The sequence below is a fragment of the Pseudophryne corroboree genome, chromosome 4, assembly GCF_028390025.1.
Source record: "Pseudophryne corroboree isolate aPseCor3 chromosome 4, aPseCor3.hap2, whole genome shotgun sequence".
Lineage (NCBI taxonomy): Eukaryota > Metazoa > Chordata > Amphibia > Anura > Myobatrachidae > Pseudophryne > Pseudophryne corroboree.
The window spans coordinates 944790738-944806230 of NC_086447.1; the positions used below are offsets into that span (position 1 = coordinate 944790738).

Consider the following 15493-nt stretch of genomic DNA (forward strand, 5'->3'; position numbering starts at 1 on the left):
TACCCAGGTCTCCGGCACTCTACACAATACAAAGTACACACTTACCTTTTCCACTATACCCAGGTCTCCGGCACTCTACACAATACAAAGTACACACTTACCTTTTCCACTATACCCAGGTCTCCGGCACTCATGACATTTCTGACGATGGTTCCAGCTTTCTCAGCGACAGCGTACGTAGAGGCCACCAGCCTGGCTAACACATCGGGGGCAGAGGACATTGTCAGCGCTGGCAGGGATCAGACAGAAAATACATGTCATCAGTCCATCACTCAGAGATTATCACTGTATTACTGCACAGTCTGTGCCATGTGCCGGGTGTACCTATGGGTATCACATCTGTCAAAGTCAGAAAAAATATCTCTATGCACGTTGCCATATTTGCACCGCACACTGGTCCGCGCTGCGCATGCGTACGCTCTCCCGTGAAGGCGCATACCCGCAATAGCGTGCACCCGCGGGCGCACGGTATGCGTATTTACGGTAGAGTTTATGTAGTCGTAGCGTGCGACTCATTCGTTACACATTTTCATAATTAATGTAGTTTATAGATCATGATCCCTTTAATGGTTTCTGAAAGTTTAGTTAACATAGAACGTCCCTGAGCTGAGGAATCCCTCTTTGTATCGTAGGAAGGGTCTAACAGGAGTCATGCAGTAGTGTTTGGTACCCATCGGAAGAGTATTTAAATAGCAATATTCCGGTGTTGGTTTGGAGCGTATTAATCGCTCGTGCGAATAGTTATGGACATAAGAAGTTTATGTCCATTTCTATTATTTACACATACTCAGGTATGCGGCGGGAAACCCAGTTTCCCACCCACCTGAGCTGTTTGAAATCGTCACAGCCCACCTGTATGAATCACCCTATGACCTTTTGTTATGATACGGGGCCGAATTCCGACGTCCAATGGACAATGGGATTGTAGGGACTATGAGATTGCATTGTGTGTGGGGCATAAATAGGCAGGCCGACCACATCCAGCTCTCACTCTTCAACGGTTCTCATTGCTGAAAATCGGGTGCTGGATGTCCAGGCGCATGCGATCATTTCCCCTTTGTGCGTAAGTTTTCTCTCCGTAATCATTGTCTTACTGTGAGCCAATTTCTCTCATCTCTCTCCACTTCTCTCTCTCTCTCTCCCTCTTTCTCGTTTCTCTCACATCTCCCCTAGACTAGTATTGAATTGTATTAGATAGTATTGTATTTTGGTTAGGAAGTCTCTGTTATATTGTAGTGTATCATTTGTACTGTTATCCCCTTTTACAAGTATATTAGATATAATACAGTTAATAGGCTTTGGACCCTAAACCAGTATCTGTGTATTTCCTATAGTGTTAAGTGTTCACTTGAGCGTCGGAGACGCTCAAGCAGCTTTGTAGTTAGTCAGGTTACACAAGGTTGCACTTACACCCTGTATTCACATTAAGGTATTCTGTGTATTTCATTGGTATAACGTTTAGACATAAAGGTATAGCGTTGTGAGCGTCTGCGCCGCTGGTGATCTCCTCGTGGTCTCGAGCGTCCGCTACGCCATAGCGAATCATTACTCTAGTCATAGCCAACAACGTGCTGTCCTGTGATCACTGGGCCGTGAGCGAACGTGACGCTTGAGCGTCTCACCTACGGCTGAGCGATCGTTACGCAACTAGCGTACCCTTCCGGTACTTCTTAAGTGAACAGCGTACAGTGTTCTTAGACTTCATTAAGGGTTGTTTATACGACAAAGGAATTTAGCATTGTCACATCTGCCAGGTGTACAGGCCTAGACTATGCCATGTGCCGGGTGTACCTCTGGGTATCACATGTGCCAGCTGTACAGGCCTAGACTATGCCATGTGCCGGGTGTACCTATGGGTATCACATCTGCCAGCTGTACAGGCCTAGACTATGCCATGTGCCGGGTGTACCTATGGGTATCACATCTGCCAGGTGTACAGGCCTAGACTATGCCATGTGCCGGGTGTACCTATGGGTATCACATGTGCCAGCTGTACAGGCCTAGACTATGCCATGTGCCGGGTGTACCAATGGGTATCACATGTGCCAGCTGTACAGGCCTAGACTATGCCATGTGCCGGGTGTACCTATGGGTATCACATGTGCCAGCTGTACAGGCCTAGACTATGCCATGTGCCGGGTGTACCTATGGGTATCACATGTGCCAGCTGTACAGGCCTAGACTATGCCATGTGCCGGGTGTACCTATGGGTATCATATGTGCCAGGTGTACAGGCCTAGACTATGCCATGTGCCGGGTGTACCTATGGGTATCACATGTGCCAGCTGTACAGGCCTAGACTATGCCATGTGCCGGGTGTACCTATGGGTATCACATGTGCCAGCTGTACAGGCCTAGACTATGCCATGTGCCGGGTGTACCTATGGGTATCACATGTGCCAGCTGTACAGGCCTAGACTATGCCATGTGCCAGCTGTACAGGCCTAGACTATGCCATGTGCCGGGTGTACCTATGGGTATCACATATGCCAGCTGTACAGGCCTAGACTATGCCATGTGCCGGGTGTACCTATGGGTATCACATGTGCCAGGTGTACAGGCCTAGACTATGCCATGTGCCGGGTGTACCTATGGGTATCACATGTGCCAGCTGTACAGGCCTAGACTATGCCATGTGCCGGGTGTACCTATGGGTATCACATGTGCCAGCTGTACAGGCCTAGACTATGCCATGTGCCGGGTGTACCTATGGGTATCACATGTGCCAGCTGTACAGGCCTAGACTATGCCATGTGCCAGCTGTACAGGCCTAGACTATGCCATGTGCCGGGTGTACCTATGGGTATCACATATGCCAGCTGTACAGGCCTAGACTATGCCATGTGCCGGGTGTACCTATGGGTATCACATGTGCCAGCTGAACTGGCCTAGACTATGCCATGTGCCGGGTGTACCTATGGGTATCACATGTGCCAGCTGTACAGGCCTAGACTATGCCATGTGCCAGGTGTACCTATGGGTATCACATGTGCCAGGTGTACAGGCCTAGACTATGCCATGTGCCGGGTGTACCTCTGGGTATCACATATGCCAGGTGTACAGGCCTAGACTATGCCATGTGCCGGGTGTACCTATGGGTATCACATGTGCCAGCTGTACAGGTCTAGACTATGCCATGTGCCGGGTGTACCTATGGGTATCACATGTGCCAGCTGTACAGGCCTAGACTATGCCATGTGCCAGGTGTATAGGTCTAGACTATGCCATGTGCCGGGTGTACCTATGGGTATCACATGTGCCAGCTGTACAGGCCTAGACTATGCCATGTGCCAGCTGTACAGGCTTAGACTATGCCATGTGCCAGCTGTACAGGCCTAGACTATGCCATGTGCCAGGTGTACAGGCCTAGACTATGCCATGTGCCGGGTGTACCTATGGGTATCACATGTGCCAGCTGTACAGGCCTAGACTATGCCATGTGCCGGGTGTACCTATGGGTATCACATGTGCCAGCTGTACAGGCCTAGACTATGCCATGTGTCATGTGTATAGGCCTAGACTATGCCATGTGCCGGGTGTACCTATGGGTATCACATGTGCCAGCTGTACAGGCCTAGACTCTGCTATGTGCCGGGTGTACCTATGGGTATCACATGTGCCAGCTGTACAGGCCTAGACTATGCCATGTGCCGGGTGTACCTATGGGTATCACATGTGCCAGCTGTACAGGCCTAGACTATGCCATGTGCCGGGTGTACCTATGGGTATCACATGTGCCAGCTGAACTGGCCTAGACTATGCCATGTGCCGGGTGTACCTCTGGGTATCACATATGCCAGCTGTACAGGCCTAGACTATGCCATGTGCCGGGTGTACCTATGGGTATCACATGTGCCAGCTGTACAGGCCTAGACTATGCCATGTGCCAGGTGTAGAGGCCTAGACTATGCCATGTGCCGGGTGTACCTATGGGTATCACATGTGCCAGCTGTACAGGTCTAGACTATGCCATGTGCCGGGTGTACCTATGGGTATCACATGTGCCAGCTGTACAGGCCTAGACTATGCCATGTGCCAGCTGTACAGGCCTAGACTATGCCATGTGCCAGCTGTACAGGCCTAGACTATGCCATGTGCCGGGTGTACCTCTGGGTATCACATATGCCAGGTGTACAGGCCTCGACTATGGCATGTGCCAGGTGTACCTATGGGTATCACATGTGCCAGCTGAACTGGCCTAGACTATGCCATGTGCCGGGTGTACCTCTGGGTATCACATATGCCAGCTGTACAGGCCTAGACTATGCCATGTGCCGGGTGTACCTATGGGTATCACATGTGCCAGCTGTACAGGCCTAGACTATGCCATGTGCCAGGTGTATAGGCCTAGACTATGCCATGTGCCGGGTGTACCTATGGGTATCACATGTGCCAGCTGTACAGGTCTAGACTATGCCATGTGCCGGGTGTACCTATGGGTATCACATGTGCCAGCTGTACAGGCCTAGACTATGCCATGTGCCAGCTGTACAGGCCTAGACTATGCCATGTGCCAGGTGTACAGGCCTAGACTATGCCATGTGCCGGGTGTACCTATGGGTATCACATGTGCCAGCTGTACAGGTCTAGACTATGCCATGTGCCGGGTGTACCTATGGGTATCACATGTGCCAGCTGTACAGGCCTAGACTATGCCATGTGCCAGCTGTACAGGCCTAGACTATGCCATGTGCCGGGTGTACCTCTGGGTATCACATATGCCAGGTGTACAGGCCTCGACTATGCCATGTGCCAGGTGTACCTATGGGTATCACATGTGCCAGCTGTACAGGCCTAGACTATGCCATGTGCTGGGTGTACCTCTGGGTATCACATATGCCAGCTGTACAGGCCTAGACTATGCCATGTGCCGGGTGTACCTATGGGTATCACATGTGCCAGCTGTACAGGCCTAGACTATGCCATGTGCCAGGTGTATAGGCCTAGACTATGCCATGTGCCGGGTGTACCTATGGGTATCACATGTGCCAGCTGTACAGGCCTAGACTATGCCATCACATTTGCCAGCTGTACAGGCCTAGACTATGCCATGTGCCGGGTGTACCTATGGGTATCACATGTGCCAGCTGTACAGGCCTAGACTATGCCATGTGCGAGCTGTACAGGCCTAGACTATGCCATGTGCCGGGTGTACCTATGGGTATCACATGTGCCAACTGTACAGGCCTAGACTATGCCATGTGCCGGGTGTACCTATGGGTATCACATGTGCCAGCTGTACAGGCCTAGACTATGCCATGTGCCAGGTGTATAGGCCTAGACTATGCCACGTGCCGGGTGTACCTATGGGTATCACATGTGCCAGCTGTACAGGCCTAGACTATGCCATGTGCTAGGTGTACCTATGGGTATCACATGTGCCAGCTGTACAGGCCTAGACTATGCCATGTGCCGGGTGTACCTATGGGTATCACATGTGCCAGGTGTATAGGCCTAGACTATGCCATGTGCCGGGTGTACATATGGGTATCACATGTGCCAGCTGTACAGGCCTAGACTATGCCATGTGCCGGGTGTACCTATGGGTATCACATGTGCCAGCTGTACAGGCCTAGACTATGCCATGTGCGGGGTGTACCTATGGGTATCACATGTGCCAGCTGTACAGGCCTAGACTATGCCATGTGCCAGGTGTATAGGCCTAGACTATGCCATGTGCCGGGTGTACCTCTGGGTATCACATGTGTCAGCTGTACAGGCCTGGACTATGCCATGTGCCGGGTGTACCTATGGGTATCACATGTGCCAGCTGTACAGGCCTAGACTCTGCCATGTGCCGGGTGTACCTATGGGTATCACATGTGCCAGCTGAACTGGCCTAGACTATGCCATGTGCCGGGTGTACCTATGGGTATCACATGTGCCAGCTGAACTGGCCTAGACTATGCCATGTGCCGGGTGTACCTATGGGTATCACATATGCCAGCTGCACAGGCCTAGACTATGCCATGTGCCGGGTGTACCTATGGGTATCACATGTGCCAGCTGCACAGGCCTAGACTATGCCATGTGCCGGGTGTACCTATGGGTATCACATGTGCCAGCTGCACAGGCCTAGACTATGCCATGTGCCGGGTGTACCTATGGGTATCACATGTGCCAGGTGTACAGGCCTAGACTATGCCATGTGCCGGGTGTACCTATGGGTATCACATGTGCCAGCTGTACAGGCCTAGACTATGCCATGTGCCGGGTGTACCTATGGGTATCACATGTGCCAGCTGTACAGGCCTAGACTATGCCATGTGCCGGGTGTACCTATGGGTATCACATGTGCCAGCTGTACAGGCCTAGACTATGCCATGTGCCAGGTGTACAGGCCTAGACTATGCCATGTGCCGGGTGTACCTATGGGTATCACATGTGCCAGCTGTACAGGTCTAGACTATGCCATGTGCCGGGTGTACCTATGGGTATCACATGTGCCAGCTGTACAGGCCTAGACTATGCCATGTGCCAGCTGTACAGGCCTAGACTATGCCATGTGCCAGCTGTACAGGCCTAGACTATGCCATGTGCCGGGTGTACCTCTGGGTATCACATATGCCAGCTGAACTGGCCTAGACTATGCCATGTGCCGGGTGTACCTCTGGGTATCACATATGCCAGCTGTACAGGCCTAGACTATGCCATGTGCCGGGTGTACCTATGGGTATCACATATGCCAGCTGTACAGGCCTAGACTATGCCATGTGCCGGGTGTACCTATGGGTATCACATATGCCAGCTGTACAGGCCTAGACTATGCCATGTGCCGGGTGTACCTATGGGTATCACATGTGCCAGGTGTACAGGCCTAGACTATGCCATGTGCCGGGTGTACCTATGGGTATCACATATGCCAGCTGAACTGGCCTAGACTATGCCATGTGCCGGGTGTACCTATGGGTATCACATATGCCAGCTGCACAGGCCTAGACTATGCCATGTGCCGGGTGTACCTATGGGTATCACATGTGCCAGCTGTACAGGCCTAGACTATGCCATGTGCCGGGTGTACCTATGGGTATCACATGTGCCAGCTGTACAGGCCTAGACTATGCCATGTGCCGGGTGTACCTATGGGTATCACATGTGCAAGCTGTACAGGCCTAGACTATGCCATGTGCCGGGTGTACCTCTGGGTATCACATGTGCCAGCTGTACAGGCCTAGACTATGCCATGTGCCGGGTGTACCTCTGGGTATCACATCTGCCAGCTGTACAGGCCTAGACTATGCCATGTGCCGGGTGTACCTATGGGTATCACATCTGCCAGGTGTACAGGCCTAGACTATGCCATGTGCCGGGTGTACCTATGGGTATCACATGTGCCAGCTGTACAGGCCTAGACTATGCCATGTGCCGGGTGTACCAATGGGTATCACATGTGCCAGCTGTACAGGCCTAGACTATGCCATTTGCCGGGTGTACCTATGGGTATCACATGTGCCAGGTGTACAGGCCTAGACTATGCCATGTGCCGGGTGTACCTATGGGTATCACATGTGCCAGGTGTACAGGCCTAGACTATGCCATGTGCCGGGTGTACCTATGGGTATCACATCTGCCAGCTGTACAGGCCTAGACTATGCCATGTGCCGGGTGTACCTATGGGTATCACGTGTGCCAGCTGTACAGGCCTAGACTATGCCATGTGCCGGGTGTACCTATGGGTATCACGTGTGCCAGGTGTACAGGCCTAGACTATGCCATGTGCCGGGTGTACCTATGGGTATCACATGTGCCAGCTGTACAGGCCTAGACTATGCCATGTGCTAGGTGTACCTATGGGTATCATATGTGCCAGCTGTACAGGCCTAGACTATGCCATGTGCCGGGTGTACCTATGGGTATCACATGTGCCAGCTGTACAGGCCTAGACTATGCCATGTGCCGGGTGTACCTATGGGTATCACATGTGCCAGCTGTACAGGCCTAGACTATGCCATGTGCCGGGTGTACCTATGGGTATCACATGTGCCAGCTGTACAGGCCTAGACTATGCCATGTGCCGGGTGTACCTATGGGTATCACATGTGCCAGCTGTACAGGCCTAGACTATGCCATGTGCCGGGTGTACCTATGGGTATCACATGTGCCAGGTGTACAGGCCTAGACTATGCCATGTGCCGGGTGTACCTATGGGTATCACATGTGCCAGCTGTACAGGCCTAGACTATGCCATGTGCCGGGTGTACCTATGGGTATCACATGTGCCAGCTGTACAGGCCTAGACTATGCCATGTGCCGGGTGTACCTATGGGTATCACATGTGCCAGCTGTACAGGCCTAGACTATGCCATGTGCCAGCTGTACAGGCCTAGACTATGCCATGTGCCGGGTGTACCTATGGGTATCACATATGCCAGCTGTACAGGCCTAGACTATGCCATGTGCCGGGTGTACCTATGGGTATCACATGTGCCAGGTGTACAGGCCCAGACTATGCCATGTGCCGGGTGTACCTATGGGTATCACATGTGCCAGCTGTACAGGCCTAGACTATGCCATGTGCCGGGTGTACCTATGGGTATCACATGTGCCAGCTGTACAGGCCTAGACTATGCCATGTGCCGGGTGTACCTATGGGTATCACATGTGCCAGCTGTACAGGCCTAGACTATGCCATGTGCCAGCTGTACAGGCCTAGACTATGCCATGTGCCGGGTGTACCTATGGGTATCACATATGCCAGCTGTACAGGCCTAGACTATGCCATGTGCCGGGTGTACCTATGGGTATCACATGTGCCAGCTGAACTGGCCTAGACTATGCCATGTGCCGGGTGTACCTATGGGTATCACATGTGCCAGCTGTACAGGCCTAGACTATGCCATGTGCCAGGTGTACCTATGGGTATCACATGTGCCAGGTGTACAGGCCTAGACTATGCCATGTGCCGGGTGTACCTCTGGGTATCACATATGCCAGGTGTACAGGCCTAGACTATGCCATGTGCCGGGTGTACCTATGGGTATCACATGTGCCAGCTGTACAGGTCTAGAATATGCCATGTGCCGGGTGTACCTATGGGTATCACATGTGCCAGCTGTACAGGCCTAGACTATGCCATGTGCCAGGTGTATAGGCCTAGACTATGCCATGTGCCGGGTGTACCTATGGGTATCACATGTGCCAGCTGTACAGGCCTAGACTATGCCATGCGCCGGCTGTACAGGCTTAGACTATGCCATGTGCCAGCTGTACAGGCCTAGACTATGCCATGTGCCAGGTGTACAGGCCTAGACTATGCCATGTGCCGGGTGTACCTATGGGTATCACATGTGCCAGCTGTACAGGCCTAGACTATGCCATGTGCCGGGTGTACCTATGGGTATCACATGTGCCAGCTGTACAGGCCTAGACTATGCCATGTGTCATGTGTATAGGCCTAGACTATGCCATGTGCCGGGTGTACCTATGGGTATCACATGTGCCAGCTGTACAGGCCTAGACTCTGCTATGTGCCGGGTGTACCTATGGGTATCACATGTGCCAGCTGTACAGGCCTAGACTATGCCATGTGCCGGGTGTACCTATGGGTATCACATGTGCCAGCTGTACAGGCCTAGACTATGCCATGTGCCGGGTGTACCTATGGGTATCACATGTGCCAGCTGAACTGGCCTAGACTATGCCATGTGCCGGGTGTACCTCTGGGTATCACATATGCCAGCTGTACAGGCCTAGACTATGCCATGTGCCGGGTGTACCTATGGGTATCACATGTGCCAGCTGTACAGGCCTAGACTATGCCATGTGCCAGGTGTAGAGGCCTAGACTATGCCATGTGCCGGGTGTACCTATGGGTATCACATGTGCCAGCTGTACAGGTCTAGACTATGCCATGTGCCGGGTGTACCTATGGGTATCACATGTGCCAGCTGTACAGGCCTAGACTATGCCATGTGCCAGCTGTACAGGCCTAGACTATGCCATGTGCCAGCTGTACAGGCCTAGACTATGCCATGTGCCGGGTGTACCTCTGGGTATCACATATGCCAGGTGTACAGGCCTCGACTATGGCATGTGCCAGGTGTACCTATGGGTATCACATGTGCCAGCTGAACTGGCCTAGACAATGCCATGTGCCGGGTGTACCTCTGGGTATCACATATGCCAGCTGTACAGGCCTAGACTATGCCATGTGCCGGGTGTACCTATGGGTATCACATGTGCCAGCTGTACAGGCCTAGACTATGCCATGTGCCAGGTGTATAGGCCTAGACTATGCCATGTGCCGGGTGTACCTATGGGTATCACATGTGCCAGCTGTACAGGTCTAGACTATGCCATGTGCCGGGTGTACCTATGGGTATCACATGTGCCAGCTGTACAGGCCTAGACTATGCCATGTGCCAGCTGTACAGGCCTAGACTATGCCATGTGCCAGGTGTACAGGCCTAGACTATGCCATGTGCCGGGTGTACCTATGGGTATCACATGTGCCAGCTGTACAGGTCTAGACTATGCCATGTGCCGGGTGTACCTATGGGTATCACATGTGCCAGCTGTACAGGCCTAGACTATGCCATGTGCCAGGTGTATAGGCCTAGACTATGCCATGTGCCGGGTGTACCTATGGGTATCACATGTGCCAGCTGTACAGGCCTAGACTATGCCATGTGCTAGGTGTACCTATGGGTATCACATGTGCCAGCTGTACAGGCCTAGACTATGCCATGTGCCAGCTGTACAGGCCTAGACTATGCCATGTGCCAGCTGTACAGGCCTAGACTATGCCATGTGCCGGGTGTACCTCTGGGTATCACATATGCCAGGTGTACAGGCCTCGACTATGCCATGTGCCAGGTGTACCTATGGGTATCACATGTGCCAGCTGTACAGGCCTAGACTATGCCATGTGCCGGGTGTACCTCTGGGTATCACATATGCCAGCTGTACAGGCCTAGACTATGCCATGTGCCGGGTGTACCTATGGGTATCACATGTGCCAGCTGTACAGGCCTAGACTATGCCATGTGCCAGGTGTATAGGCCTAGACTATGCCATGTGCCGGGTGTACCTATGGGTATCACATGTGCCAGCTGTACAGGCCTAGACTATGCCATGTGCCAGGTGTAGAGGCCTAGACTATGCCATGTGCCGGGTGTACCTATGGGTATCACATGTGCCAGCTGTACAGGTCTAGACTATGCCATGTGCCGGGTGTACCTATGGGTATCACATGTGCCAGCTGTACAGGCCTAGACTATGCCATGTGCCAGCTGTACAGGCCTAGACTATGCCATGTGCCAGCTGTACAGGCCTAGACTATGCCATGTGCCGGGTGTACCTCTGGGTATCACATATGCCAGGTGTACAGGCCTCGACTATGGCATGTGCCAGGTGTACCTATGGGTATCACATGTGCCAGCTGAACTGGCCTAGACTATGCCATGTGCCGGGTGTACCTCTGGGTATCACATATGCCAGCTGTACAGGCCTAGACTATGCCATGTGCCGGGTGTACCTATGGGTATCACATGTGCCAGCTGTACAGGCCTAGACTATGCCATGTGCCAGGTGTATAGGCCTAGACTATGCCATGTGCCGGGTGTACCTATGGGTATCACATGTGCCAGCTGTACAGGTCTAGACTATGCCATGTGCCGGGTGTACCTATGGGTATCACATGTGCCAGCTGTACAGGCCTAGACTATGCCATGTGCCAGCTGTACAGGCCTAGACTATGCCATGTGCCAGGTGTACAGGCCTAGACTATGCCATGTGCCGGGTGTACCTATGGGTATCACATGTGCCAGCTGTACAGGTCTAGACTATGCCATGTGCCGGGTGTACCTATGGGTATCACATGTGCCAGCTGTACAGGCCTAGACTATGCCATGTGCCAGGTGTATAGGCCTAGACTATGCCATGTGCCGGGTGTACCTATGGGTATCACATGTGCCAGCTGTACAGGCCTAGACTATGCCATGTGCTAGGTGTACCTATGGGTATCACATGTGCCAGCTGTACAGGCCTAGACTATGCCATGTGCCAGCTGTACAGGCCTAGACTATGCCATGTGCCGGGTGTACCTCTGGGTATCACATATGCCAGGTGTACAGGCCTCGACTATGCCATGTGCCAGGTGTACCTATGGGTATCACATGTGCCAGCTGTACAGGCCTAGACTATGCCATGTGCCGGGTGTACCTCTGGGTATCACATATGCCAGCTGTACAGGCCTAGACTATGCCATGTGCCGGGTGTACCTATGGGTATCACATGTGCCAGCTGTACAGGCCTAGACTATGCCATGTGCCAGGTGTATAGGCCTAGACTATGCCATGTGCCGGGTGTACCTATGGGTATCACATGTGCCAGCTGTACAGGCCTAGACTATGCCATCACATGTGCCAGCTGTACAGGCCTAGACTATGCCATGTGCCGGGTGTACCTATGGGTATCACATGTGCCAGCTGTACAGGCCTAGACTATGCCATGTGCGAGCTGCACAGGCCTAGACTATGCCATGTGCCGGGTGTACCTATGGGTATCACATGTGCCAGCTGTACAGGCCTAGACTATGCCATGTGCCGGGTGTACCTATGGGTATCACATGTGCCAGCTGTACAGGCCTAGACTATGCCATGTGCCGGGTGTACCTATGGGTATCACATGTGCCAGCTGTACAGGCCTAGACTATGCCATGTGCCGGGTGTACCTCTGGGTATCACATGTGCCAGCTGTACAGGCCTAGACTATGCCATGTGCCGGGTGTACCTATGGGTATCACATCTGCCAGCTGTACAGGCCTAGACTATGCCATGTGCCGGGTGTACCTATGGGTATCACATGTGCCAGGTGTACAGGCCTAGACTATGCCATGTGCCGGGTGTACCTATGGGTATCACATGTGCCAGCTGTACAGGCCTAGACTATGCCATGTGCCGGGTGTACCAATGGGTATCACATGTGCCAGCTGTACAGGCCTAGACTATGCCATTTGCCGGGTGTACCTATGGGTATCACATGTGCCAGGTGTACAGGCCTAGACTATGCCATGTGCCGGGTGTACCTATGGGTATCACATGTGCCAGGTGTACAGGCCTAGACTATGCCATGTGCCGGGTGTACCTATGGGTATCACATGTGCCAGGTGTACAGGCCTAGACTATGCCATGTGCCGGGTGTACCTATGGGTATCACATGTGCCAGGTGTACAGGCCTAGACTATGCCATGTGCCGGGTGTACCTATGGGTATCACATGTGCCAGCTGTACAGGCCTAGACTATGCCATGTGCCGGGTGTACCTATGGGTATCACATGTGCCAGCTGTACAGGCCTAGACTATGCCATGTGCTAGGTGTACCTATGGGTATCATATGTGCCAGCTGTACAGGCCTAGACTATGCCATGTGCCGGGTGTACCTATGGGTATCACATGTGCCAGCTGTACAGGCCTAGACTATGCCATGTGCCGGGTGTACCTATGGGTATCACATGTGCCAGCTGTACAGGCCTAGACTATGCCATGTGCCGGGTGTACCTATGGGTATCACATGTGCCAGCTGTACAGGCCTAGACTATGCCATGTGCCGGGTGTACCTATGGGTATCACATGTGCCAGCTGTACAGGTCTAGACTATGCCATGTGCCGGGTGTACCTATGGGTATCATATGTGCCAGGTGTACAGGCCTAGACTATGCCATGTGCCGGGTGTACCTATGGGTATCACATGTGCCAGCTGTACAGGCCTAGACTATGCCATGTGCCGGGTGTACCTATGGGTATCACATGTGCCAGCTGTACAGGCCTAGACTATGCCATGTGCCGGGTGTACCTATGGGTATCACATGTGCCAGCTGTACAGGCCTAGACTATGCCATGTGCCAGCTGTACAGGCCTAGACTATGCCATGTGCCGGGTGTACCTATGGGTATCACATATGCCAGCTGTACAGGCCTAGACTATGCCATGTGCCGGGTGTACCTATGGGTATCACATGTGCCAGGTGTACAGGCCTAGACTATGCCATGTGCCGGGTGTACCTATGGGTATCACATGTGCCAGCTGTACAGGCCTAGACTATGCCATGTGCCGGGTGTACCTATGGGTATCACATGTGCCAGCTGTACAGGCCTAGACTATGCCATGTGCCAGCTGTACAGGCCTAGACTATGCCATGTGCCGGGTGTACCTATGGGTATCACATATGCCAGCTGTACAGGCCTAGACTATGCCATGTGCCGGGTGTACCTATGGGTATCACATGTGCCAGCTGAACTGGCCTAGACTATGCCATGTGCCGGGTGTACCTATGGGTATCACATGTGCCAGCTGTACAGGCCTAGACTATGCCATGTGCCAGGTGTACCTATGGGTATCACATGTGCCAGGTGTACAGGCCTAGACTATGCCATATGCCGGGTGTACCTCTGGGTATCACATATGCCAGGTGTACAGGCCTAGACTATGCCATGTGCCGGGTGTACCTATGGGTATCACATGTGCCAGCTGTACAGGTCTAGACTATGCCATGTGCCGGGTGTACCTATGGGTATCACATGTGCCAGCTGTACAGGCCTAGACTATGCCATGTGCCAGGTGAATAGGCCTAGACTATGCCATGTGCCGGGTGTACCTATGGGTATCACATGTGCCAGCTGTACAGGCCTAGACTATGCCATGTGCCAGCTGTACAGGCTTAGACTATGCCATGTGCCAGCTGTACAGGCCTAGACTATGCCATGTGCCAGGTGTACAGGCCTAGACTATGCCATGTGCCGGGTGTACCTATGGGTATGACATGTGCCAGCTGTACAGGCCTAGACTATGCCATGTGCCGGGTGTACCTATGGGTATCACATGTGCCAGGTGTACAGGCCTAGACTATGCCATGTGCCGGGTGTACCTATGGGTATCACATGTGCCAGCTGTACAGGCCTAGACTATGCCATGTGCTAGGTGTACCTATGGGTATCATATGTGCCAGCTGTACAGGCCTAGACTATGCCATGTGCCGGGTGTACCTATGGGTATCACATGTGCCAGCTGTACAGGCCTAGACTATGCCATGTGCCGGGTGTACCTATGGGTATCACATGTGCCAGCTGTACAGGCCTAGACTATGCCATGTGCCGGGTGTACCTATGGGTATCACATGTGCCAGCTGTACAGGCCTAGACTATGCCATGTGCCGGGTGTACCTATGGGTATCACATGTGCCAGCTGTACAGGCCTAGACTATGCCATGTGCCGGGTGTACCTATGGGTATCACATGTGCCAGGTGTACAGGCCTAGACTATGCCATGTGCCGGGTGTACCTATGGGTATCACATGTGCCAGCTGTACAGGCCTAGACTATGCCATGTGCCGGGTGTACCTATGGGTATCACATGTGCCAGCTGTACAGGCCTAGACTATGCCATGTGCCGGGTGTACCTATGGGTATCACATGTGCCAGCTGTACAGGCCTAGACTATGCCATGTGCCGGGTGTACCTATGGGTATCACATGTGCCAGCTGTACAGGCCTAGAC

The 15493-nt window shown here is 52.9% G+C and overlaps 1 protein-coding gene across 4 annotated transcripts in view; it reads right to left on the minus strand.

Annotated features, from left to right (window-relative positions):
* Positions 1 to 15493, minus strand: part of BPNT1 (3'(2'), 5'-bisphosphate nucleotidase 1) — a 148059-nt gene that overhangs the window by 72588 nt on the left and 59978 nt on the right. For all 4 annotated transcript variants that reach the window (XM_063919134.1, XM_063919135.1, XM_063919136.1 and 1 more), the window contains one exon: positions 102 to 229. In XM_063919134.1, coding sequence (XP_063775204.1) covers positions 102 to 229 — 128 coding nt within the window. The remainder of the gene's footprint in view (positions 1 to 101; positions 230 to 15493) is intronic.